At 42.5% G+C, this 24,476-nt stretch overlaps 1 protein-coding gene and 1 non-coding gene across 2 annotated transcripts in view; both read left to right on the top strand.

Moving 5' to 3' along the window:
• CACHD1 (cache domain containing 1) overlaps positions 1 to 24,197 on the top strand; it is a 231,833-nt gene extending 207,636 nt beyond the window's left edge. Inside the window, exons 17-27 of the mRNA XM_043461068.1 lie at positions 4,672 to 4,794; positions 5,972 to 6,071; positions 6,159 to 6,275; positions 8,538 to 8,698; positions 9,018 to 9,104; positions 9,966 to 10,082; positions 11,485 to 11,636; positions 12,940 to 13,101; positions 14,466 to 14,543; positions 15,170 to 15,271; positions 22,435 to 24,197. Of these exons, the coding sequence (XP_043317003.1) occupies positions 4,672 to 4,794; positions 5,972 to 6,071; positions 6,159 to 6,275; positions 8,538 to 8,698; positions 9,018 to 9,104; positions 9,966 to 10,082; positions 11,485 to 11,636; positions 12,940 to 13,101; positions 14,466 to 14,543; positions 15,170 to 15,271; positions 22,435 to 22,673 (1,438 nt within the window). The 3' untranslated portion in view covers positions 22,674 to 24,197. The remainder of the gene's footprint in view (positions 1 to 4,671; positions 4,795 to 5,971; positions 6,072 to 6,158; positions 6,276 to 8,537; positions 8,699 to 9,017; positions 9,105 to 9,965; positions 10,083 to 11,484; positions 11,637 to 12,939; positions 13,102 to 14,465; positions 14,544 to 15,169; positions 15,272 to 22,434) is intronic.
• On the top strand, positions 10,336 to 10,407 carry TRNAC-ACA. Its single transcript has one exon. It is a non-coding gene; the product is annotated as a tRNA-Cys (tRNA).
• Positions 24,198 to 24,476: the final 279 nt, after the last annotated feature.

Below are 24,476 nucleotides of genomic sequence, written 5' to 3'. Positions count from 1 at the left end.
GTGGTTGGCTAGAGTCTGTGAGGTCCCAAAGATTTAGACACGACTGAGCGACTAACCCTGATAGTATATTTAGACTACACAAGTTTAGCTATTTAAGTTTAACAAGAGGTAAAAGGCCTGTCCAATACCATTCAATGAGAGTATATTCCAGGAATAAGTATCTGCTCACGCCTTGATCAATATGCAGTCCCATGGACTTGATTGTTTCAACATTTTCCTTAGGTGAGCATGTTTTTATTATTTAAAACCTTCTATTTTGTTCACTGTATAATTTAGAATACAAGTCAACTACTGCTTCTGGTTTTCAACCAAGGCAACCACAGCTTTATGAATGTGTTCATAGGTGGGCTCTGCAAAGGGACTTCTTCCAGATGAGTACCAGTGACTTTGATCTCACGTGCCAACTTGAGAGCCTGCCCTCCCCAAAGATGGATTCTACTCTGAAAAAGCAGATTTACCATTTACTGTCTGTATGACTATTAACAAGTTCCTTTTTTGCCTTGGTTTCCTCACTTGTGAAACAGGGATATTAGGATCTACCTCAAATGATGATTTAAAGATTATTTTAAGTAATATACATGAACCTCCAAGAACACTGCATGGCCCATGGTAAGGGCTCAATAAATGTTAAATGTTTTTATTAGTATTATATTCCATGATTCTCTGAGCCTTGTGTGTAAAACAGAGGTAGCAATGCCTGGGTTGAACTGAAAAAATGAAAATTATAGATAATGCATGTAAAATGCTTGCCAATGTCAAATCCTCAATAAATGGTAGTTACTTTTATTATCATGCTATTCATGCTTTAAATTTCTGGCATTTTAATGGGTCAGAAGAGAGAACTTAAGCTAATGTTCAACTTGTCATGAAGCACTCTATTTCTCCCTTGGTTTTCAAATGCAGTTGGGCTGCACGCTTGGGGACAGGCTTTTCAGTGCTCACATATCAATTACACAGCTATAGCAACTGTGCTGATTCTTTCATCAGCATTATTAGTGGCCTGAGAATCTAGGTGTTTGTTCTTTGGAGGATGATAATGTGGTAGAAATGACAAAGTACAGTCAGTGATTAAGGAGCTGGTCAGACAAGTCTTTGGCAGTGAAAATCTCACCAAAGTGCTGCAAACAGCATGCAATGTTGTGCTGAGAAATGTAGGTTTGGTTTCATTTTCCTGTGGTATTCTTTATGAGTTGCTATGGTAACCATGGACATTTTTCAAATGCAGGTGAAAATATGAATGCTAGACTTCCATGGGCAATATATATGCTTTTACTTCAGAACGTTTATCATATATGGGAGCAGATGGCAGTCATGCAAGGGAATTTTAGAAACAAAATCAACTTGTCCCCAAAAACCTGAATTGTATTTTTTTACTAAGGCAGCTATAGTACTATAGAAAGAACCAGATTTCATATTGGTTTCTAAGCCATAAGTAAAATGTGATCGATAACCATTCTAAACCTAATTTTTCATTTATAAAATAGGAATCATAATTCTTTTCTGATGTCTTCAAAGGAAATTAAATAAATGGTTTAAAATCGCTTGGAAACTTTTGAATGCCATGCAGATCTAAGGAGGCAGAAAACCTGTTGGTTAGGAATATACAGCCTTTCCGGGTAGCACTAGCAGTAAAGAGTCCACCGGCAGGAGACATAAGAGACGCCAGTTCAATCCCTGGGTCAGGAAGATCCTCTAGAGGAGGGCATGGCCACCCACTCCAATATTCTTGCCTGGAGAATTCCCATGGACAGAGAAGCCTGGTGGGCTATATACCATAGGGTCTTAAGGAGTTGGACATGCCTGAAGTGATTTAGCATACAACACACATGCTTTGAAGTTAAAGGCCCTGAGTTTAAATTCAGGTTTCCACTAAATATTCACTATGTGACCTTAACCAAACACTTAATCTCCCCAAGCTTTGGTTTTCTGGAAGTACTGCCTCATAAAGTTTCTGTGAGAAATCATTGAAGTGATGTATTCAGATGCCTACCAGAATGCCTATCAACTGTGAACGTTCAGTTAATAGAAGCCATTACCGTCATAATGATGACTATTAGACAGACTCATCTCTCTTTCCTGAACAAGCCAGAGGAGTTTAGACTTCTTTTGACTAGTACTTCAGCAAAATATTACATCTACAATGTACAAATCCTGTAAGGTAACTGAGTCTTCAACTGTTCCCGTGGTAGAATTTAAGCTACTTAAGTAATAATAGGAGCTCTTTGTGAGGCAGTAGCCTCTCAAAGACAATCCCACAACATGGTCTTCCCCCATCCATGCCCAAAATAGCTCTGATAGAAATTTATTTATTTATTTATTTATAGCTGTGATGGGTCTTCGTTGCTTTACAGGGTTTTTTCTCTAGTTGTGGTGAGCAGAAACTACTATTTATTGGAGTGCACAGGCTTCAGTAGTTCCGGCTCTCAGGCTCTAGAACTCTGTGGCTGGTGACCTCCCCAGACCAGGGATCCAACCTGTGTCTCCTGCACTGTCAAGCAGATTCTTTACCACTGAGCCACCAGGAAAACCTCAGAAATTCCTTTTTTCATATGTTTGTTCATTTGGCTGCACTAGGCTTTTGTTGCAGCACGTGAACTCTTAGCTGTGACATGGGATCTAGTTCCCCTGAGCAGGGATCAAACCCGGGCTGCCTTCCTTGGGAGCACAGAGTCTCAGCCAATGGACTGTCAGGGAAGTTCCTGATGGAAATTTCCATTGCAGGTCTTGGTCCCTTTTTCTAGTTTTGTTTTGTTTGCTTCAACAGGAGTTGAGGGGTCAGTGATGAGGGTTGGGTTAATATGTTAGGATTAATGTTGACAATAAACAGTTTGTCTGTATGGCAAAGCTAATTTCACTTTCAAGTTTTGATTTTCCAGAAGAGGATTTTACTTTGGGAAGTTTTTTCTGAGCTTCAGCATCATTTTTCTGTTGGTATTTTTCTTAATGAAGAAATTAGGCAGGTAAATAACGGTAATGATGGGCACTTGAAACATCGCATGTGGAATAAACTTCAAATTTTTAACCTGTATAGGAATATTGGAGTTCATTGGTTAGGTTAACCCAAGATCCTTCAACTACCCATGAACATAAACTAAGAAGAACCTCAGTTCCAATGAAATGCTTATGCTTCTGATATATTTAGCAATTTCTCTGAAAGAATAAAATGTTTACTTGCTGTGTAGGCCTGAGCTTAGAGCCATGTTTAGTTTTCTTTAAAGTAACTTCTCCTTATTAGGTATTTTCAGTATATTAAGCAGCTTGCTAAGCGCTATAAACACACTCTCCCATTTAATCCCAGTAACAGCCCTTTGACGTAGATACTGTCATTAACCCCATTTTCAGATATGAAAGCTGAGCCTTAGAAAGGTTAAGTGGCATCCCAGGAGCCAAATAGATAGAAACCAACAAGGCCAGGGTTTGAGAGCTAAAAGGCCAGCAAGCATATTTGTCCTCCCCAGCTTCCTCTGTGTTTGCTCCTATTTTTGCGAGAAACATTTTTGAGTGGAGACAGTACTGGCCTATGAACCAGGAGAGTCTTGTTCTAGAATATGAGCTGGTTTTGAGTAGAGCCAACTTTATAGTGTTGCAGGAAGAAAGTGAAACATTGGTTTTACTAAATTTTGTATGACCTAAACTAGTTAACCTTTGAGATCTCTATTAAATGAGATGTATAGATAAATAACTATAGATTTTTTTCATTATCTATAAAATGAAGGAAATAATGACATCACTCAAGCTTCTTGTCTAAAGGCTCCTTTTGAAGACTGTTGGTTGCTATGGGGGAGGCATATGGGGAGGAAATGGAGTGGGAGGTTGGGGTTAGCAGATGTAAGCTTTTATATATAGAATGAATAAACAACAATATCCTACTATAGCACAGAGAACTATATTCAGCATCCTCTGATAAGCCGTAATAGAATAGAATATTTTTAAATGTGTAACAATCACTTTGCTAAACAGTTGAAATTAATACATTATAAGTCAACTATATCTCAATTTTTTAAAAATTGAAGAAAAAAAAGTTTCTTGTTGGGAGGAACCCTGAGAGCCACATATTAAACCTCCCATCTGATACCTATCTCCCCCACCCCCATATTCTTGACAAAGAATAATCCCACCATTGTCTGAACATCTATAGTTCAGTTCAATCACTCAGTCATGTCTGACTCTTTGCGACCCCATGGAATACAGCACATCAGACTTCCCTGTCCCATCACCAATTCCCAGAGCTTGCTCAAACTCATATCCATTGAGTCAGTGATGCCATCCAACCATTTCATCCTTTGTCATCCCTTTCTCCTCCTGCTATCAATCTCCCAGCATCAGTGTCTTTTCCAGTGAATCAGTTCCTCACATCAGGTGGCCAAAGTATTGGAGTTTCAGCTTCATCATCAGTCCTTCCAATGAATATTCAGGACTGATTTCCTTTAGGATGGACTGGTTGGATCTCCTTGCAGTCCAAGGGACTCTCAAGCGTCTTCTCCGGCACCACAGTTCAAATCTCCATGTTATGCTACGTTAGTCATTTAGTTAATTGTTTCTCCAAGGGTGGAAAGTGTGGAGAACAGTGAGCATGTGTTTCTGAAACCATACCATGTCCTATGATTGAATATAGTTTTTGCCTTTAAATAAGACACACCTCTTATTCTTACTGATCTTTTTTACGTGAAGTACACAGCTGTCTTCCGGGCATACTGTGGCTGTGATGGGCATTGATTTCACGCTTAGATACTTCTACAAGGTTCTGATGGACTTGTTGCCAGTTTGTAACCAAGATGGTGGCAATAAAATAAGGTAAGCCCTTCAGGGACTGTGTATCCTAACTAGCTGCGTAATACAAAAACAAGGATGTCTAGTGGAATGCCAGCCACCTTGTCATGGCACCAGAAACTGAGTCCAATGCCTAGGTGTCCTGCTAAGGAGGTTTTTATTCTTTTAATTTCTAAAATGCGTGTTGCTAATGACTAAACAAACAGATTTGACTTCTAACAAGGGGAGTAACTGTAGCACAAAATTCTCCAAAACCTCTTATTTCTCTAGTAGTCAATAATTACAGGTTTCCCATATCTTGGGTGCTAGAAAGACCAGAGGGTACTCTTGGGTAGTACTTTTGATGTGAACTTAGTTATTAAACCAAAGCCTTTGTGAGATTTTCAGACACTTAGACTTTGTACATTTTGTTCCTTTGTACATTTCCCCAGAAAGAGGCTCATGGAACTGAAAGTCTTTGCTGCCTGAATTTCAAAAGAGCATGTCTGATCAAAGCAAGGGCATTCCCTTGATTTAATACAGACCGCTTTTTAAAATAGCTTTCTTATTTCCAACTCATGGCCATGCTTCATGTCCCTGCTAAATTTCACATTGGCCCTTAATGGGTAAATGCAGGATTCACAGCAAATTGTTATGATGAATGGAGAGTAAAACAGAGCAGAATACAGTCTTGATGAAATCAGTTCTAGCTTCACTTATTTAGTGTTATCATCAAATATATTTTTGTATGTCTTCTGCATGCTATATTTTATATATGTTTATCACTGAAAGAAGAAATTGTATGGTTTACTTAAAATTTGTGCCTGTAAATACTCACAGCTGCTTCTTTCACAGTCTCCCTCCCCAGGAAAAAAAAAAGAAGAGTGTTAGAAAAAAAAAAAAGAAGAGTGTTGCTTTACATGTTTTTGCAAAAGATCGTTGAGCCCATCTTACATAGTCTAGGTGGTCACATTCTTATGAAGTATATAGGTAAACTCAGAGTCAGGTATAATTCTCTGACCTTAAACCTTATGCCAGGTGATCCAGCACCTCGAGAATAATGTGTCTGTCACCTGACTGCCAGCCTTCCTTCATTTTGTCCATGCACATTTATTGAGGACCTGAGATAAGTGCAGTTTGTGCTAGGACTAGCAAGATAAATGCTCTCCAAAGCATAGAGCAATGGCTTCTATGAATGAGGGATGTCCTTGTCTTGGTATAGGTGCTTCATTATGGAGGACAGGGGATATCTGGTGGCACATCCAACCCTCATCGACCCCAAAGGACATGCACCCGTGGAGCAGCAGCACATCACCCACAAGGTATTTGTCACGAACTTGGAGCCCAGTTCTCAAGTGGCCTGCGGCTCACTAATGACTTGGCATCTGTCTTCTGCTTGGCCTTGGTAGGAGCCCCTGGTAGCGAACGACATCCTGAACCACCCCAACTTTGTCAAGAAGAACCTATGCAACAGCTTCAGTGACAGAACGGTCCAGAGGTTTTATAAATTCAACACGAGCCTTGTGGTAAGGACTCCTCCACCTTCTCCTCTCCCATCTGGCTGTGGAGTTGCAATGGAGTCATGGTTTCTGTCTGAATGTGGGTTACTCCCAGCTGTTTTCATTGCCTGGGAACTAGAGTGATAGGCCGTGACAGTCCAGCTCCCCAGTTTGATTGTGGGATATAAAGCCCAGAGTGGATAAGTGAATGTTTTAAGGTCTCACACTTGGTATTTTGCCTTGGTTTTGTTTGTTTAAAGACTCATCCAATCTACACCCTTTGAAATGTCTGCTGCAGTCTCTTCCCACATTCTTGTATAAATACATGTGGGATGAAACAGGGCGGATGACTAGAAACTAACCTAATTTGGCTTTAGTAATTTAGGGAGACTGAGTAATCTCCAGAAGACAGGAAGAGAGGACCACATGGTGCCACACTCACGCAGATCATCCAAAAATATTTTTTTTTTTTAGTTTAGAATACTCTATTATGATTTGAGATGCTACAAACTTACCTGGATATGGTTAGAGTATTTAAAGATATACTTATTAATTTGTACATAATCCTAGCTGAGAGAGAATGGGTCATGACAGAATCGACATTCAAAAAGTTATTCACAAGAGGTAATTTTATTCACAAATCATTACATGTATCATTAAAAAAAGTAATTATAAAGGACTTCCCCGGTGGTGCAGTGGTTAAGACTGCACCCTCTAATGCAAAGGTTGCAGGTTCTATCCCTGGTCAGAGAACTAAGATCCTACATGCTGCAGGATACAGCCAAAGATTTTAAAAATTAATAATAATCATAAAGATGTATTTGGTTAAATGAAAATCCTAAACACAAGCTTGGAAAAAGTGATTGCAAAAACAATTGTCTGGGGAAATAGAAGAGTTTTTAAAATGAATATATTAATAGGTTAGTGTTTTCAAAGCAGAGGAAGTCATTGTTACCCTGTTCTGCCCCCATACTTTGAGGAGCACTTTCTATAAAGGAGACATGGACAAACATGAGTGTGATCAGAGGGAGGCTGTCAGGTCAGGCTGTCATATGAAAGTCTGCCTTAGTCAGCATATCTGCTATCATCTGTACAATGACTTTCTGAGCCTTCAGGAGACAAGCCACGATAACCCAGTAGAAATTTTTCAAAATGCAAATTTTAGTGGAATATGAATTAGAATAAATTCTTAACAGCCCAAGTTATTCCAAAATGGAATTGGAGCATTCCTGGTTATTGGAGCTAACAGGCCGATAAGCCTATGTTATTGCTTATCTTGTAGAGGAGGGCGTGTTCCAGGCAGTGGAGAATTCATCGAGACCTCTTGAAGACCCTTTCAGTGCCACGATTCTCAGAGTTAGGCTTATCCTCACTATGCACATCTAAGGGAGGACTGGCATGGAAATAAGAATGGGATTAAATAATTGGCCCACTACATATGACACATGCAGAAAAATGACCGTATTCAACTTTACAATGCTGCTTTAGAATCTTTGGCTTTCAGATAATTGTAGACATTTCATGAAGCCACCTATCACTTTTTTTGTGATAGAATGAAGAAAAGGATGCTCACTCTAGTTAGATTGTTTAAATATTCTGGAAGCAGAAAACTGGCCTCTTAAAGAGTCTTTGGTTTTTAAATAATTGTATTATTCTAGAATAAGAGATTTGTTATCCAAGGGATGGTGAGGGGGAGACAGGGGGTACATGTTTTTGGCTGATTCAGTTTCGCTTTGAATAAATTTTAGGCTATTCTGTACCTGAAAGTTGTCTTTACTGCTTCTTGCAGTTATTTTCATTTTATATCTTTATGTGTTTTAAAAAAAGAAAAATTAGAGAAAGAGCTATAAAAACATACCCTGTCAGCATGTGCTGCGCTGTGCTTAGTCACTCAGTCATGTCCGGCTCTTTGTGACCCCATGGATTGTAGCCCACCAGGCCTCTCTGTCCATGGGGATTCTCCAGGCAACAGTACTGGAGTGGGTTGCCATTCCCTCCTCCAGGGGATCTTCCCGATCCAGGGATTGAACCCTGGTCTCCCGCACTGCAGACGTCTTTACTGTCTGAGCCACCATGGGTAGAAGAATAACGTACACACACTGTTAAATGAGGTCTATCTCTGACTGATGGTAATTTTTATGAAAATTTTATGTTTTCCAAATTTGTAGCAATGACTGTATAATTACTGTTTTAATCAGAAGTAAAGATTTGTTGTAAGCTGTTTTCAGGATGGTAGAGCTGAATCTTTGCATTGTTGGCTGTCACTTCTGACACGTCTGTTGTCTACAGGGGGATTTGACGAACCTTGTGCATGGCAGTCACTGTTCTAAATACAGGCTGACGAGGATCCCAGGAACCAACGCATTTGTGGGCATTGTCAACGAAACATGCGACTCTCTTGCCTTCTGTGCTTGTAGCATGGTAGACCGGCTCTGTCTCAACTGTCACCGGTAAAAGTGGGGTGGGACATACTCTCTGTTTACCACCTATTGAATATCTTAACTGGTGCCAACTGTACCATACATATAAAGTGCTCAGGTGTGTCCTAAAGGAAAGGGAAGTCCTGGTGGCAAAAGCATTTAGAACTGTTGTTTGTAACATCTTTGTCCAGAGAACAGTGGATTGAGGTCAGTTGAATATTTAAACCTTTGGTGATAGCTTTTACTGCCTGTTTTAGCTAGCTCATGTTGCCTTTATTTCACCTCCCTCAGTGTGTGTACAACATACAGTTTATCAACCCTCTGCATAGTAACTCCTTTTGCTTTTCAGAATGGAACAAAATGAATGTGAATGTCCTTGTGAGTGCCCTCTAGAGGTCAATGAGTGTACTGGCAACCTCACCAATGCAGAGAACAGGTAAATAAAAAATCGTGTATATATATACCCACATACACAGACATATATATATTTGTGGGCTTCCAAAGTGGCACAGTGGTAAAGAACATGCCCACTAATGCAGAAGACATGGGTTCAACCCCTGGGTCAGGAAGATCCCCTGGAGTAGGAAATGGCAACCCACTCTAATATTATTGCCTGGAAAATTCCATGGCTGGCTAGAGTTCATGGGGTTGCAAAGAGTCATACATAGCTGAACAACTGAGCACACACATATATATGTGTTATATGTGCATATTTATATGTGCATATTTATACTGGAAGTCATATGTGTATATATGTGTGTGTGTGTGTGTGTGTGTATATATATATATAAAAGACTACATATGTGTGTGTGCCTATTTATACTGAGAGTCTTACTTATAGATTTGTTTCAAGTTGGAATTATAAGAAGTTGATTCATTCTAGTGATGGAACTGTTCAATGAGCTAGTTTTCAAACTCCATCGTATTTTAAAATGAAGCCCACTTTCAGGTTTGAATAAAAAATCCTACAAAAGTTTTATGACTGTGTGTACTATTTACAAAAAGTATGAGACTGTTGAAAGCATTAACTAAGTGCCTAACATGTCAGATGCTGTATGCCTGGTAAGTCGCTTAATTTTCAAGTCTACCCTTTGATAAACATGTAGGAACCTTTCATACACATAATATAGCATTATTTTTCTCAGTGACAGATTTTCAGATGGCCCCAATTTCATAAAGGTAAATGACAAAGCCAGAGTTCAAACCCAGATCTTTCTGGCACTGGCAGGGGCCAAGGCCGTGATGAGTTTGGAATGCGGATGGTATCGGTCCTAACCTTCAGCTTGCTCCTTCACAGAAACCCAAGCTGCGAGGTGCACCAGGAGCCGGTGACATACACAGCCATTGACCCCGGCCTGCAGGACGCTCTTCACCAGTGCGTCAACAGCAGGTGCAGTCAGAGGACGCAGAGTGGGTAAGCAGTGCCCAGCGCTGACCTCACGTCAGCATCGCAGACCTGGGAGCAGAGCTTAGGAAGGAATAGAGGACAGCGGTCTCAACGAGATTTTCCAGATGATATTCATCATCCCCATTTTTGATGTTTTTAAAAGATGTGCCAGTTTTTCAGAGCTAAAACTGCCTTTTATCTGCCTTTTATCCACCAATTTTAGTGTTATTTGGTTTCTATTTGTTACAGATATTTGGCACATGTACCTATATTAGTGGTCTTCCCGGTGGCTCAGATGGTAAAGAATCTGCCTACAATGCAGGAGACCCAGGTTCAATTCCTGGTCGGGAAGATCACCTAGAGAAGAGAGTGGCTACCCACTCCAGTTTTCTTGCTTGGAGAATTCCATGGACAGAGGAACCTGGCGGCTACAGTCTATGGGGTCGCAAAGAGTCAGACACGACTGAGCAACTAATGGGCCCGCGCTTGCACATGCGCACACACACACACACACCTATATTAGTAGCCTCATCTGTGGGTGGAAAACTTTTCTAGAAATAAGAGGCATAAGAGAGGAAATGGCATGACAAAGCAAGGCCAAGGGAGCAGGAAATCATGGGTTCTAGAAACAGAACTCAGCTGTGTGTGTGATACATTGAAACTCTTCAGTTCTTCTTTCTTAGAAAACAGGTATACTTTATGGCAGTTTTGAGAACTAAAAACTGTATGATCCCTGCTCCCTCCACCTCCTCCCTAGGGTGTTTGGGACTAGACAGCTGCAGGTTGCCATTTGATTCAACAAAATTAGTGGGTGAAAGGGGCAGCCAGTTCTACTTTGGTATGTATTTTAACAGAGGAATTATAGGGTATCAGTTAGATTAACTTGGTGTGTTACGCAGTTACCCAAAGCCTATTAAGTGTGAGAAACACTGCATATATTCTCTTAGAGTGTCATAATTCACTCAACATATTAAAAGTTCTAAGAAATTTGCAGTAAAGAAATGTTTAACTGATCACTATTTCCCAAACTTGATTAATCAGGTTTTTTTTCCTTCCTTTTTTTTTTTTTTTTTTAAATAACTATAAACCTGGAGAATGTTAGGCTAAAGCCTAACAAACCTTGGGGGCCGTGTGGTCTTTTAAGATGATTTTAAGTGACCCTGCACTAACCCGTGATGTGTGGAGTTCATGGTTTGAGGAACAGAGAGCGATTCTGTTTCTCTCATCTCCAAGCTGCTGAGCGACATTAGGCAGCTTTCCCCTGGTGGACAATGGCCGTGCTCCTTTTACAAGGAGAGGCAACTCAGACTCAGGGACTTACAGCACTAGTGAGTCACGGAACCCCCGAGAGCTGTCCGGTGCGCAGGTCCACGTGCTCGCTCCTGCCTGACACTGCCTTCTGGAACGTTCAGCACTGTCTTTCTGGCAGGGACTGCTTCGGTGTGCTGGATTGTGAATGGTGCATGGTGGACAGCGATGGGAAGACCCACCTGGACAAATCCTACTGTGCACCCCAGAAAGAATGCTTTGGGGGGATCGTTGGAGCCAAAAGTCCCTATGTTGATGACATGGGAGCAATAGGTAATGTTTTGGGGGAACCCAGAATGACTTGATTCTTGAAAACATATTTTCTGGCCTCTATACTAGAACACAGATCTTAAAATAATTCCCTACCCTACTTCCCTGTTTCCTTTGCCAGTAGTTTTGAGTTGCAAAACCAAGGCAAATAATTACTTTCAAAGCTGGCTAGCTCTCCTGTGCAGAGTGAGCAGCCATCTTTCCTGCCAAGTTTTGCAAGCCTGAAATGCATTCCCATAAAGCTCGTTCTGAGAAATATCAGGCCTGATTTCTGAGCGGCTGAGCCTTGGGGTTTGTATGAATGTGAATCCCAGCTGTCTGGAGCGCAGGGCTGGTGATGGGCAGAATGACCTGTGGACATCGCTTTCCTGCTGCGTCCTTCTCTCACGACTTTTGAAGACAGACATCTTAGGGCTCCAAATCAGTATTTAGGGCCTTGAGGTCAACAAAAGCCCACGCTGTCCAGTGCAGCAGGCGACTTAGGTGGGGGAAAGAGACATTGTTGGGAGGAACACCACTGGGATCAGGCCCCCCAAAACCCCCAAATACTACCTGCATACTACCCCCCAAATACTACCTGAGATTTTCTCCGTGTCTTACTGCAGTCAGCACAAGCATCTCAAGCATGGTCGCAGGTGAATAGATATTTAAACCTTCAGTGAATGCCTTTTTTGACATCTCTCTGCATGAGCCTTTCTGGGGAAGAAAAGCTTTTCCTTTGTGAGGAAGGGTTCTGAGCCCATGTATGACTATTGGATCAGGTTGGGACATGACGGAAGTGACCTTGCTCCTAGAAGTCACTTTATAGTCCCACCTGCAGTTTCCTGCCTGAAAAGTGCAAATAGTATTTTGAAGGGAGCCCATAAACTTTGAAATGGGATCCTTTTTGGAGGTAACATGACAGATCCACTGAAATAAATGACACCAGGTCCAGTAAATATCTGCTGAGAGGCACACGTCGCCTCCCTCACCTCTGTACTAAGAGGAGCCCACACCCCAGAGCTGGGCCCTTAGACTGCATGTCTAAGTGATTCTCATCCATTCACTTACTTTACCAGTCCTTGCCAACTGTATTCTTGCCCTGCCAAGCAACCCACATTTAATTTGAGAACCAGAAATTAAAGGAAGCCCTATTCCTCCATACTGGTGGGTCTTCTTCATGAAAGTCAAGCCTTAAAGCAGCTGTTCTTACATATCTTCACTCAACCCCTTCCCGCTAGATTCTTTCCATCTCACCCCCATCCCCATCTGCTACTACACTTGGGAAGTCTTTACAAGGGATGTCTCTCTGTTTATTTTGATCAAGGTGATGAGGTGGTCACATTGAACATGATCAAAAGTGCCCCCGTGGGCCCGGTGGCTGGAGGCATTATGGGCTGCATCATGGTCCTAGTCCTGGCTGTGTACGCATACCGCCATCAGATTCATCGCCGGAGTCATCAGCATATGTCTCCTCTTGCTGCCCAAGGTGAGCTTGAAATGAACCCCAATGCTCCTCCAGGAAGCAGCAGGTGCCCCAGGGTTGTCCCCAGGCTAGAAGAACAGTGACTTTTAGTTGTAAGCCTTTAAGCAACTCTAAGAATAGCACTATATTTTCTGCTTCTGTGGAACAGATTCAGAAGTCCCCAAAGCCTGCTTCTCTCCTTTAGCTCACAGCTCATTCTTTAAGGCCTGAATCCTGCAAGCCCCATTCGGTTCTCTAGGAAATCCCTAGATTCTGTCTCTCCTTACATGGCTCCTTAGCCCACCTCAGCCTGACTCTGGAAGAAGCCGGAAGAAGGGAGTTGGGAGGCTTCGTGAGAAATTCTGTTCTTCGCTGAGCTCAGATGTGCTGTCTTTGCTATTCCAAAAAAGATGGGCAGATCAAAGACAGCCCAGGCCACTAAAGGCAGAGCAGGAGTCTGTTCTATTGTAGCCATTATTATATGTGTGAACGAACACACACTCAAAGCGATGATCGCAGTTCTTAAAATAGGATAAGAACTGTCCAACCTGGATAAGAACTTGCCAAGATGAGCAATTAGTTATTATGGCTTCCATATCAGGAGTTAAGTGTGGTATCTGTGCTCATTTGCAAGGGGCAAAAAGGGTGCAAATGACTCTCCCTATCATCCTAAAAGCCCTTAGTGTTACCCCGACTTTTGGAGATAAGGCTCACTCGTCATTTTTCCTGGACTTGGTCAGGAGCCTGGTAGCAGTCACGATTAGCTGATGTTGGGATAGTTCTCTGTGGTCACAATCCTGTCGGGGGATCATGGGGTCATGTTGTCTGATTTAGTAACTGAGCTGACCACAAAGCTCTTTCCTCTTGGTAAGATTTGATTCGACTGAAGATGACAGCCATCCAGTGTTACCTTAGGCTTGGCTTCTAGATTCTGCAGCACCATTTTATCAGCACAGCCAGCCCTGGTTTTAGGCCCCTTCCCTCTGTCTCAGGTATCTATTGCTGTTGTTCAGTCACTAAGACGTGTCTGGCTCTTTGCGACCCCGTGGACTGCTGCATACGAGGCTTCCCTGTCCTTCCCTATCTCCCGGAGTTGGCTCAAACTCGTGTCCATTGAGCTGGTGAAGGAGCAGATTAAAGACTTGTTAGCCTCAATCAACTTCTTTTCTCCTCTGTCTCTAGAAATCCATCTCAGGATTATGTACCTCTTGTTTTCCCTATTCTGATTCCTGCTGCCTCCTCCTTTAAAAAAAAAAATGAGATAAGGCCTCAGTTCACTCTTGATGGAATACTGTCACCCGGCCATCAGATGAGCACTCTGCAGGTGTTAAAGTGGGTGATTCTGTTTGATTAAATAGTCATGCTTCTCTCTTTTTAATGATGGGTAGAAATGTCCGTGCGTATGTCCAACCTGGAGAACGATAGAGATGAGAGGGACGACGACAGCCACGATGACAGAGGCATCAGTGAGTACCCACGCGGCCTCCGCACCAACATGTCAGCAGGGGGCCGGTCCAGGATAAATGTGCTTTCTTGTATTAAAATTTAAGATGCTTTGACATAATGGGATTCTTTTTATCTCCCATTTTTGTTAGGAGGAAGCATAGGTCTTTGCTTTGTTTTAGAAAATCTCCAAAGAATTCAGAGTGTTCTTTGTTGCATTAAGTACATTGGACCTGAAACACCTTACTCTTCCCTTTCTCCCTCCTCCTCATAGCTTTCCAGTATAGCATTTTAGAAAGAGAGTCATCAGGTATGCATTTTTTAAATCCCTTAACTAATGTATACAACTGGGGAGAAGAAAAAGAACATTTCTTTATCAAAAGAGAGCTCCATTTGCAGTGAGATGCTTCAGCCTTTAACTGTATGGAAAGTATATCTTCTTGATGCATGTTGAAGATATGTAATTAGGGACCTCCTGCCCCAGTCCTAAAGGCAACTTCCCTAATCAAAATTTTTTTTAAAATTACTCATTCTAGCTCTCTAACAAATAACAACCCGTTTCATGTGAAAGAACCTGCTTAGAGCAATGTGCTTATCATACAGTAAAGATACTGGCCTAAGTGTGACTGACTATCCTTGCCTTCCACAGTCAGCAATACTCGATTTATAGCCGCAGTCATCGAACGTCATGCCCACAGTCCAGAAAGGAGGCGTCGCTACTGGGGTCGCTCAGGAACAGAAAGTGATCATGGTAAGATCTGGCATCCTGCCCTTGAGGCCCTGAGGACCCCGATGTACTCATGAGCTGGTACTCACACCCACCCTTTCTTCTTTCCTACTCTGTGGTCGAGTAAATCATTTTTACGTAGTTTTCCAAAAAGCCACATTCCAACATGACACCTTTACAAGAGCCCCCAAGAGATTTTGGCTTATGGCTCAGCATTCCCAGGCAGACGTCAGATAACCTCTGGGCACACAAAACCCCCTGGGTTTTCTCCATGAAGAAGGGTTCAGATTATTTCACCCCACTTGGTTCTCAGTGAATCAGCATCTTCTTAGATCCTACTGGCCCTGTGAGGCTTGTTGGCAAACAGCAGGATTGTTAAGGGCTCTCTTGGCCACATACTCTCGGGACCTGGAGAGAATCCACACTGTCAGCTGGTATCCCCCGGCCCTGGGAAGGCTTTACCAAAGAGACAACGCTTACCTTGGGCCTTGAAGGATGATTAAAGAAAACGGAGAGGTAAAGGCTATTAGAGGCAAAGGGGCTAGTGTGTGCAAAGTCATGGAGGTGCGTCTGGTGCCTGTTAGATGCTCAGGAAGGATAGGCGCTGAGTTGTGAGAGAGACTCTGGGTGCTAAGTCCACGGCTGTACCAGTGGCGTGGCCACCACGTACCATCTCACTTTCCCAGTGTCCCTGCAGCTTGTTGTCACAGAGAGCAACAGCTGTGTCCCACTGTCTAGGCAGTTCTGTCCCCATTCCACAGAAATATAAGTGTAGATCCTTTCCTGTAGTTGTCAGGCCTTTTTGCTTTTTTATATACCTGTTCCATTTTCCAGAAATCTTTCTTTTCTTCCCAGAATCAGGTCTTTTTATCAATGCATAAATAATGCATTGGTGCTTTTTTTTCCTGCTTTCTCCACATCTACCCTGAAAAAAAAGTCTTCAAGCAGTGTGCTTCCACACCTGTGCTAAAAAATGCAGAAGGGGATATTCGCTAGAGCAACCAATGCTGCCTTTTGCATGACAGCCAGGTCTTCTGAATCCCTTTGGAAAACTGGAGAAGCCAGAGCTCTGATTTGTAAACCAGGGACTCTTAATTTGGACTCTGAATGACATTGTTCCCACTAACTAAATAGAACCTTCAGGTTTCTATGGAGAGTCAAAGCAGAACTTAAATTTCTCAGCTTCTTTGACTTTCTGCCTTTTTTCCAGAAAAACCTTTGAACCTGCATAAATTTCATTCTGCCAGGCAGTTCTGTGCTTCTCCTTTGAATAATAAAACAGGTTTGAGGCTACTAAAGTTCAACAGAAAGAATTTCTTATTCAGCAGAAATACTGAGTCCTTTCCCTCTCTCCTCTCCCTCTCTCTCATTCCCTCTCTGTGTCTCTATCGCCTTCCCTCCCTCCACCCTCCTTTCCTCTGCCCATCCCCCTCTTTCTCTCCACCCCCCTCCCCCTACCGCCCTCACTGGTAGAAACAACTTCAGTACAAAATTGGAATTCTGAATGACATTTCCAATGCTGCATTAGCCCTCCCATTGTCTTAGTAAAATGGCACATGAAGCAACAGCTGAGATAAAAGGCATAGTGCCGTGTCAGTATCTAAAAGCCGAGGAATCTAGCTAAGGGCTTCCTTTCTTTCATTTTTCACAATAATTGGATCCCTGTTATCCCCAAGGAATGAAAAATAGTTTCTCGTGCAGACAGAATACAACACCAAAAGGAGCGGAAGACACTGACATTCCAGGTAATTCCAAATACACCACAAAATCAGTAGCATTTAACCAAGTGCTGTCATATCCCTGAACCTGTATGGCGGGTCACTAAAAGCGACATCAAGCTAACGTCCCCGTGGTGCCTAGAGGATAAGCCGTAGGTACACATTAAACACAGAAATCTGATCCATTAATAGTGGTTTTGTGGCACGAGACACTCATGCCCGTGTTCTCCTATTTGGTGAATGTATCAGGCATCTGCTGTTTGCTTGGCCTGGAGGAGCGTGGTGGGAAAGGGGTGGTCTTATTTCTGCCAGGCAGCCTGGTACAGAGCAGCTTATATATGACAGGTCAAGCAGAACTCACTTGGAGTCCCACCTCTCCCTTTCTTTCCAAGTGGCGAGACCTCAGTGAAACTACTTAGCCCTCGGTTTCCTAATAATTAAAAGGGGATTAGAAAGTACCCCCGGTAAGGTTGTCGTGAGGATGCAATGAGATAACACACGGCCAGGCATGAGCTCAGAGCCTGACCTCCTCACCTCCACACCCGTTCTGCCCTCAAAGAATTGGTAATCCAGCAAGAAACTACAAATGCATGCATGTATTCACAAAATTGAGAAAAGGCTGAATATGACAATTCCCTTAAAGAAGTGGAACAAAGAAGAAGATGGGAACAGGGTTCACTTTTATCTGCAAGTAAATCATGTGAGACCCAGGGCGGCGAGGTGAAGGGACACTGGTGCTCACCCTTGAACTGGTCATGCCATGGTTCTTTGGTACCCCGTGAGCTTACTTACACATGAGTCTTCGGGTCTGAGGCACAAAAGGAAACCTCAAAAGAATAAAATATATAAATATATAAGTATTGAACAGACAAGACTTTCTGGGTGTGGTTCAGAGTGGTGATATTACTAGAATTAAAACTAAATGCTGTCAAGCTACACTTGGAGACTCCAGGCTGCATTTTTAACTAGAAATCTTTCACGTTGCCAACAAAGTTTTGTATTTTAAAGGAATATGATTTTAATTTTTATCTTAAACACTCAAAATAAGAACGGTTTTGAAAGGTTGAAGCATTTTAAATTAAAAACCAATGGTATGTATTTATTCCTTGTGAATCTGTGTTTTAGTTACCATCTCATTAGAAACATTACTCAAATGTACATTAAGCAATATTTTTTCTTTATAAAAGGGAAATTTTCTCCTAGTGAAGTAAATGCCAAAAGACTTAAAACGCTCATGCTGAACCTTGAAAATTTGGTTGCAAAAGAAGCAAAGCTATTTTCTAGAGGTGCAGTTATTCTCCTGCAGTTACTCTCTGTGACCACAAGGTGGTGAGTGAGTCCCCAGAGGGACCTAACATCCCTTGACATCAAGAGAGCTTTCTTAGGAACCCGGGGATAAATATAATAGCAGAAAACCAGAGAGCAAAAGCCTAATTTGGCTCGTTTATTCCTGAGTGATGCCTGGCCTCCTTCCTAAAGCCTGTTTTCCCTTGAAAAATCTTTGCAAGAATTTCTGTACATATACCTTTGGAGAGTAAAGAAATCTTTCTTTGAAAGTTATTTGTATATATCCTCTGTGTTTTAAATAGTGCTGCCTCCTCCATGAGTCAGAGACCACGTCTGTCTTATGCATCACTGTTCCCAGCACTGCACAGAATTGCCTGGCACTGAATAAACACTCTGTTAATTTGCTAAGTGACACCGTGTGTTTGGCTTCCTCCTGCTTCTCCACAACTCCCTCCCTCCAGATTTCCATTAATTATTGAGATAAGAGAAAGCCTGAGTTACAGAGGGGTTGAGCAATAGCGTCCCACTGAGCAAATAAAACAAGATTGCTCCAGAGTGAGTGGTTCCCTCTGGAAGGATCTCTGCTGGGGTTCTGATCAGAAAATGCTGATGCCCCCGAATTGCCTACACCGTCACCAATCCCCTGGGTCTGTGACCAGCCAGGTTCAGAGCACCCAGACTCTTAAGTCAGAGCTCCAGGCAGGGCCTAGTGAGTCCTAGAATGTCTTTAACATTAGATGAGACTGGTAAATGTCACACCAGGCAAAACCAAAGATGACTGAAAATTTTGTGAAAAAAATTTTTTTAATTAAACACCTGCTTTATGTGAGGCCTAAGCCCTTGCACTTTAAGAGTTTTCTAATAGACAAGACGGTCCTATGTTTTTTGTAATATGGTAAAATCTAAGCTAGGGATTGCAGAGAATACCATTTGACATCACAGAAGGGCCACCAGAACTCCTGTGGGTTGGTATGACTGGGTGGGGTGGGTGGTGGTTGGGAAGGTTTCCCAGAAAAGACCTTCAAATGGAACATGAAGCACAGTGATGAGGGAAGTGGGGGAGGGCAAGGCAGGCGCAGAGGGACCACTATGAATTTTACACCACGAATGTGGAAATCAACTATCATTACAATGGATGCCTGTAAATGAGCGAGACAGGAAGGCTTCCAGGAGGTATTTGGAGGCGAGATAAAGACAGCCTAGCACTAAATGTTGGCCAAAAATAATCGACACAGACACTGAGATTTTGCTGAAATGTATTTTCTAGTACTTTGGTCTCCTATGTGTAGAACATCTGTAACTGAGGCTTGGCGCTACCAAAGCTGAGGAGCTCATTCTGACTCCTGATCTTTTCATCTTGGGGAACAAGCATCTCTGTTCCCCCAGCATCTGAACCTAGAAACCTTGAGGATGTTAACCCTCTTGGGCTCCAGAAAGTCCATGTGGTCACCAGAGGCTGCCCTGCCCTGCACTTGAACAACAGCCAGCTCCACTGAAACACAGCTAATCCACTTCAGGGCCCTGCGGTCTCCTCCGGCCAATGCTCAGCCCCCTGTAACTCTGAGCCTCGGAGCCCTCCTTCCTTCCTTCCAACCTCCTCATTGCCACAAGGGATCATCTTAAAGCACACGTTATGTCATTGCCATCCACCTTCCCTCCCAGCTCTTTGACCACCCTTCCTGATCTGATCTCAGCCTGCCTGTCCAGATTCATCTCTCACTCCTTCTCTCGCACATGAGGCTCTTCCCCATTCCTCAAATCCACGGAGCCTTTCTGTCTGCTGCATCTTTGCATATGCTCCTCTCCCTGCCTGTATTACTTTCCACCCCTTTCTTTATCTAGGGAATCCCTCTCTCCCATGAGGGTCACCTTGAATGTCACTTCCTCCAGGATCCTAAGTCAAGTTCATCGGCGTTGGTGTTCCTTTGGGGTACCTCTGGGTTTGTACCTGTATTTCCGCTTCTTGACTGTGGGCTTCTCGGGAGTTGGAACCTCACCTTACCCCTTTTCTGTGGAGCCCCTAGCCTGGCATCAGGCACCAAGAGGGCAGTCAGTAATCACAGGCACACAGCAACGAACTCACCTCCTGCCCTGACTTGTTTTTCTGGCTGGGTATCTCTACATATGTTATTCACAGATGCTAAAAATCAAGATGTGCAAAAACAAAATTCATTTCCTTCCCCGAGACTCAGGATCTTGGAGTCTCCCTCTCTCATCATCCTGACAGTAAGTTGCTGTCCAGTCACCCTCAAGTCCTCCACATCAAGTTTCTGGTGAACTTCTATTGTTTTCCAACCCCAGAGATGTCTGTCCAATCCCATACTTTTAACTCAACATCTCTCACTCAGGCTGTGGCAATAACCTCTTAACTGCCTCCCTCTCTCTCCTTTCAAGTCAACCTCCAAATTTCCACCATAACTCTGCCTTTAAAATACAAAAATAATCACGCTATTTTTCTGATCTGCTCAAAACCTTGTAAATTTAAGTCCCTCCTGTAGCTACCTGCTAGCACTCATCTTAGCCGCACGGTATAGGAATGGTCGTGTGTCCTCTTGGCCATGCTCTTCTGTTCCTGTGCTCCTATCCACTTCACCAAACTCCTACTCATCCCTTACAGCCCAACTAAAATATGAGTTCTTCTGTGAAACTTTCCCAGTCTGGTTAAGAATCTGCCTGCAGTGCAGGAGATGCACATTCAATCCCTGGATCTGAAAGATCCCCTGGAGGAGAGAATGGCAATCCACTCCAGTATTCTTACCTAGAGAATCCCATGGACAGAGGAGGGTGGTGGGCTACAGTCCATGGGGTCACAAAAGAGTCAGACATAACAGCACACGCTGGGTTTCAATTAAACCTCCATTACAACACTTATGATGATCTTCACTAGAGTACGCCTAACTTCGTATACCTGTCTCTTACTCAGTGGTGAAATCCTTAAGGAAAATAGACATCTCTTATTCATGTTTCATAGTCTTTCCTTTCAGCCTCCTGATGGTCTTTGATAAATGAATCATTGGACTGAGCTATGCTTGTACTTGTTTTATTTCTCCAGCACTAGCAAATGACCTCCTTGTACAAGGGATCAGGTTTTCATCTCCAGGTCTCCTACAGTGCCCGGCACAGTGTCTTATACAAGCTAGATGCCCAGTAAATATTTGTTGAGTTGGAATGAAAGAATTCTGTCGTTTGAACATTTCACTGAGGACTGAGAATTGCCTTTCTCATTTTCACACGAAGCATAACATTTTCAACCACAAACTATTCCTGCTTGGCTGTATGCAAGCGTGTCAATTTTGCAGCCACGAATGTGACTAGCACTACCCACGGGTAAGTGTTGATTGATGCTAACTGTAGATGCAGCAGAAATATTAACGAGCTGTCACTTCTCAAAATTCTTGAAGGGTTTTTTTTTTTTTTTTTTTGCAATATTTAAAAACATGCCAAGGTTCTTGGAATGGAATCCTTTGATCAGCAAGGGCATTTTCTTTTGAAACATGTATTACTTAGAATACCAAGAGAAATTAATCTTTAAATACAGTGAATGAGCTTACACAAAGAATAGCTGATTCCTTTGCTAGTTGCTGTGGGTGTCTGTGGAGTTAGTGTTTTGTTAGGGACTGAAACTCAGGCAAGTTCATTAACCTCTCTGATTGTCGCTTCCCTCACCTGTAAAATGGATTTTAAAATACATGCCTTGTTGGTGTGTAGAGATTACATGACACCAGGGCTGGCATGGTGGCAGCTGTCTTTGTTCTCACTGTGATATCGCATTCAGGCGTTTTGAAGCTGTCTTTTTTTTTTTTTTTTTTCTCCTCTTTAAAGTAAAAAATAGTCTTATCTCAGGGAAGACTATAGAAAGTTGTTTCCCCAAATGTCAATTGTGGTGATCTGTGGATCAGAAAAAATTGGGATGATTTTCAGTTTTGTTTTGTTGGTTTAGGGGGTTGGGGAAAGGGTTCTTGTTTATATTGTTTTAAATGATTATGTATTTATTGTGTAATTGCTTTAAGACAACAACTAACAAAAGATCTCTTTAAAAGTAAGTCACTTCAGGGTCTGCTGGCAGCCTGCAAGCATTGGCACTTACTAGTCCAAAGGTAGGAGCGCCTCCCAGTGCCTGCAGAAGTCTGCCAGGACATGTCCTCCCTCCTCAGCTGCCTATTTGTTGTGTTCATTTTCTAGGTTACAGCACCATGAGCCCACAGGAAGACAGCGAAAACCCTCCGTGCACCAGTGACCCCTTGTCGGCCGGGGTGGACGTGGGAAACCACGATGAGGATCTGGAGCTGGACACGCCACCCCAGACCGCCGCGCTCCTGAGTCACAAGTTCCACCACTACCGCCTGCATCACCCGACGCTGCATCACAGCCACCACCTGCAGGCGGCCGTGACCGTGCACACTGTGGACGCCGAGTGCTAGCCCCTCGGCTCCGTCAGAAGACGAGGTCCGGGAGCCACAGAATGTTCCGGAGGGAAGAAGAGCCAGCATCCAGTCCTCTCGTGTCCGTGCTCTGTCCAGAGTCAGTGAACTCACCTTCCTGCCTGTGAACATGTTTCCAAACAAGTGAAACAGCCGCAGCACCACATTTGTGAAGATGCGAGGCTGGTTGTGAAATGGAGGGGAAAGAAGTCTGATTAATGAACCTGCCATAACACCAACGGAATGAACAGACACAAACCTGTAAACAGAGCCGGAACCTATAAATGAAACTTTGGGAACCTCGGTTAAGCTGAGCCAGAGGAATGTTCCGAGGAGCCAGAAACATTCTGCTCTCCTTAACTGGAAGAAAAGAGAGGTCCGCTCCCCCGGAGCCTGAGAACGTGGCAGAGGCAGAGAGAAGTGTGTCTCTGAAGACTTCACCTGGTTTCTTAGCGGTACCTAGATGCCACACTTGCTGTACGGAACTCATACTAAGCTCTAAACGATGCATCTCAAAATTTCTAAGTAAAGGATTATTTTTCTACTATTTATTGAACTTTCAAAACATTCTCAAACTTTGGGAGAAAGAAAAGGAAACACATGAGAAATTTTCAGCAATTATTCCTAGCTGTTTTGTGTGTATTAAAGTGGTTTTTTGATTCAGAAGTTCTAGTTCTTATTTAATGGATACCATCCCACTGCCTCACTCCACCAAAAAAAAAAAAAAGGGAAAATGAAGAAATCTTTCTCTCTGACTTGTTTGCATACATTTTCTTTAGAACATCATGTCATGGAAATACATCTTGATTTGCAAAGCAGTATTCTTTCTCTGTTTGACAGAGGTGGGGAGGGGCAGTCCAGGAAGCTTTCAGAGAAATTTTATGTTTCTTTTTAACTCATTTCCACTTCCCATGCAGTTCTTTCCTTAGGTTTCTACGAAACCTAATATTACAATGCCAGCCTTTCAGCTAAAGGAGGGTTGGGTTTATTCTCCTTGTTTTAAAGACTATAAATTTTTTAATGTCCCATTTTGATTCTGAGGATATTGAACACATAAAAGAAGTTTTTCAAATTCAGGATTTTCATTCTTAAAGATTTCTTTTGAAATCATAGTTAAAAGCTGCTGCCAGTTACCCAAGAAGATGTCCACCTATCTTTGTGGATATCCACAACTGCTTTGTGAGGTACACAGGGGTTCATCAAATCTGGCTGATATAACATGGGGCATTGTAATTTTAAAGTAGTGTTCTAATTACAGTGATGTATTTTAGATTCACATTTTGTGATCCAGATATGTTATAAAGACATTCTTGCACCGTGTGTGTGGTAAATCTCCATTTATATGTAGTTGGAAAAAAATTCACTGAATAATGTTTTAATGATAGGGTGTTACGATATAATGTAAAAAAAAAAAAAATTGGTTCTTCAACAGTACAGAAAGTAAACTATATGTGTGCTATCAGGAAACCTCTTCATACTGTGTATAAAATTGCAGCCTAGTGAAATAAACTGTATGAATGGACAGTTTCAGTGGCTGTAGTGATTTCTTAACGGACCACTGCTCATGCCTCAGGGCAAATTACATTCATTTTAACCCAGCAGATCAGTTGTCAAACTGAAAGGAGGCCTCCTTTCAGTGTCACTGTCAACTTCAGAGCCTTCCTGACCATCTTGAATATGCAAAGAAATTTAAGACTCTAATGGGTTAAAATTAAAAGCAAATAAAATGAGTGGAACGTAGCTCCCCCTTTCTGAGCATCTAAATTTGTGTCATTAATAATAAATAAATGACTCCTCTCAAAT

This window comes from Cervus canadensis, chromosome 2 (genome assembly GCF_019320065.1).
Source record: "Cervus canadensis isolate Bull #8, Minnesota chromosome 2, ASM1932006v1, whole genome shotgun sequence".
In the NCBI taxonomy this organism is placed as follows: domain Eukaryota; kingdom Metazoa; phylum Chordata; class Mammalia; order Artiodactyla; family Cervidae; genus Cervus; species Cervus canadensis.
The sequence above is the reverse complement of the archived record's forward strand: the minus strand, read 5'-3'. Positions and strand labels throughout refer to the sequence as shown.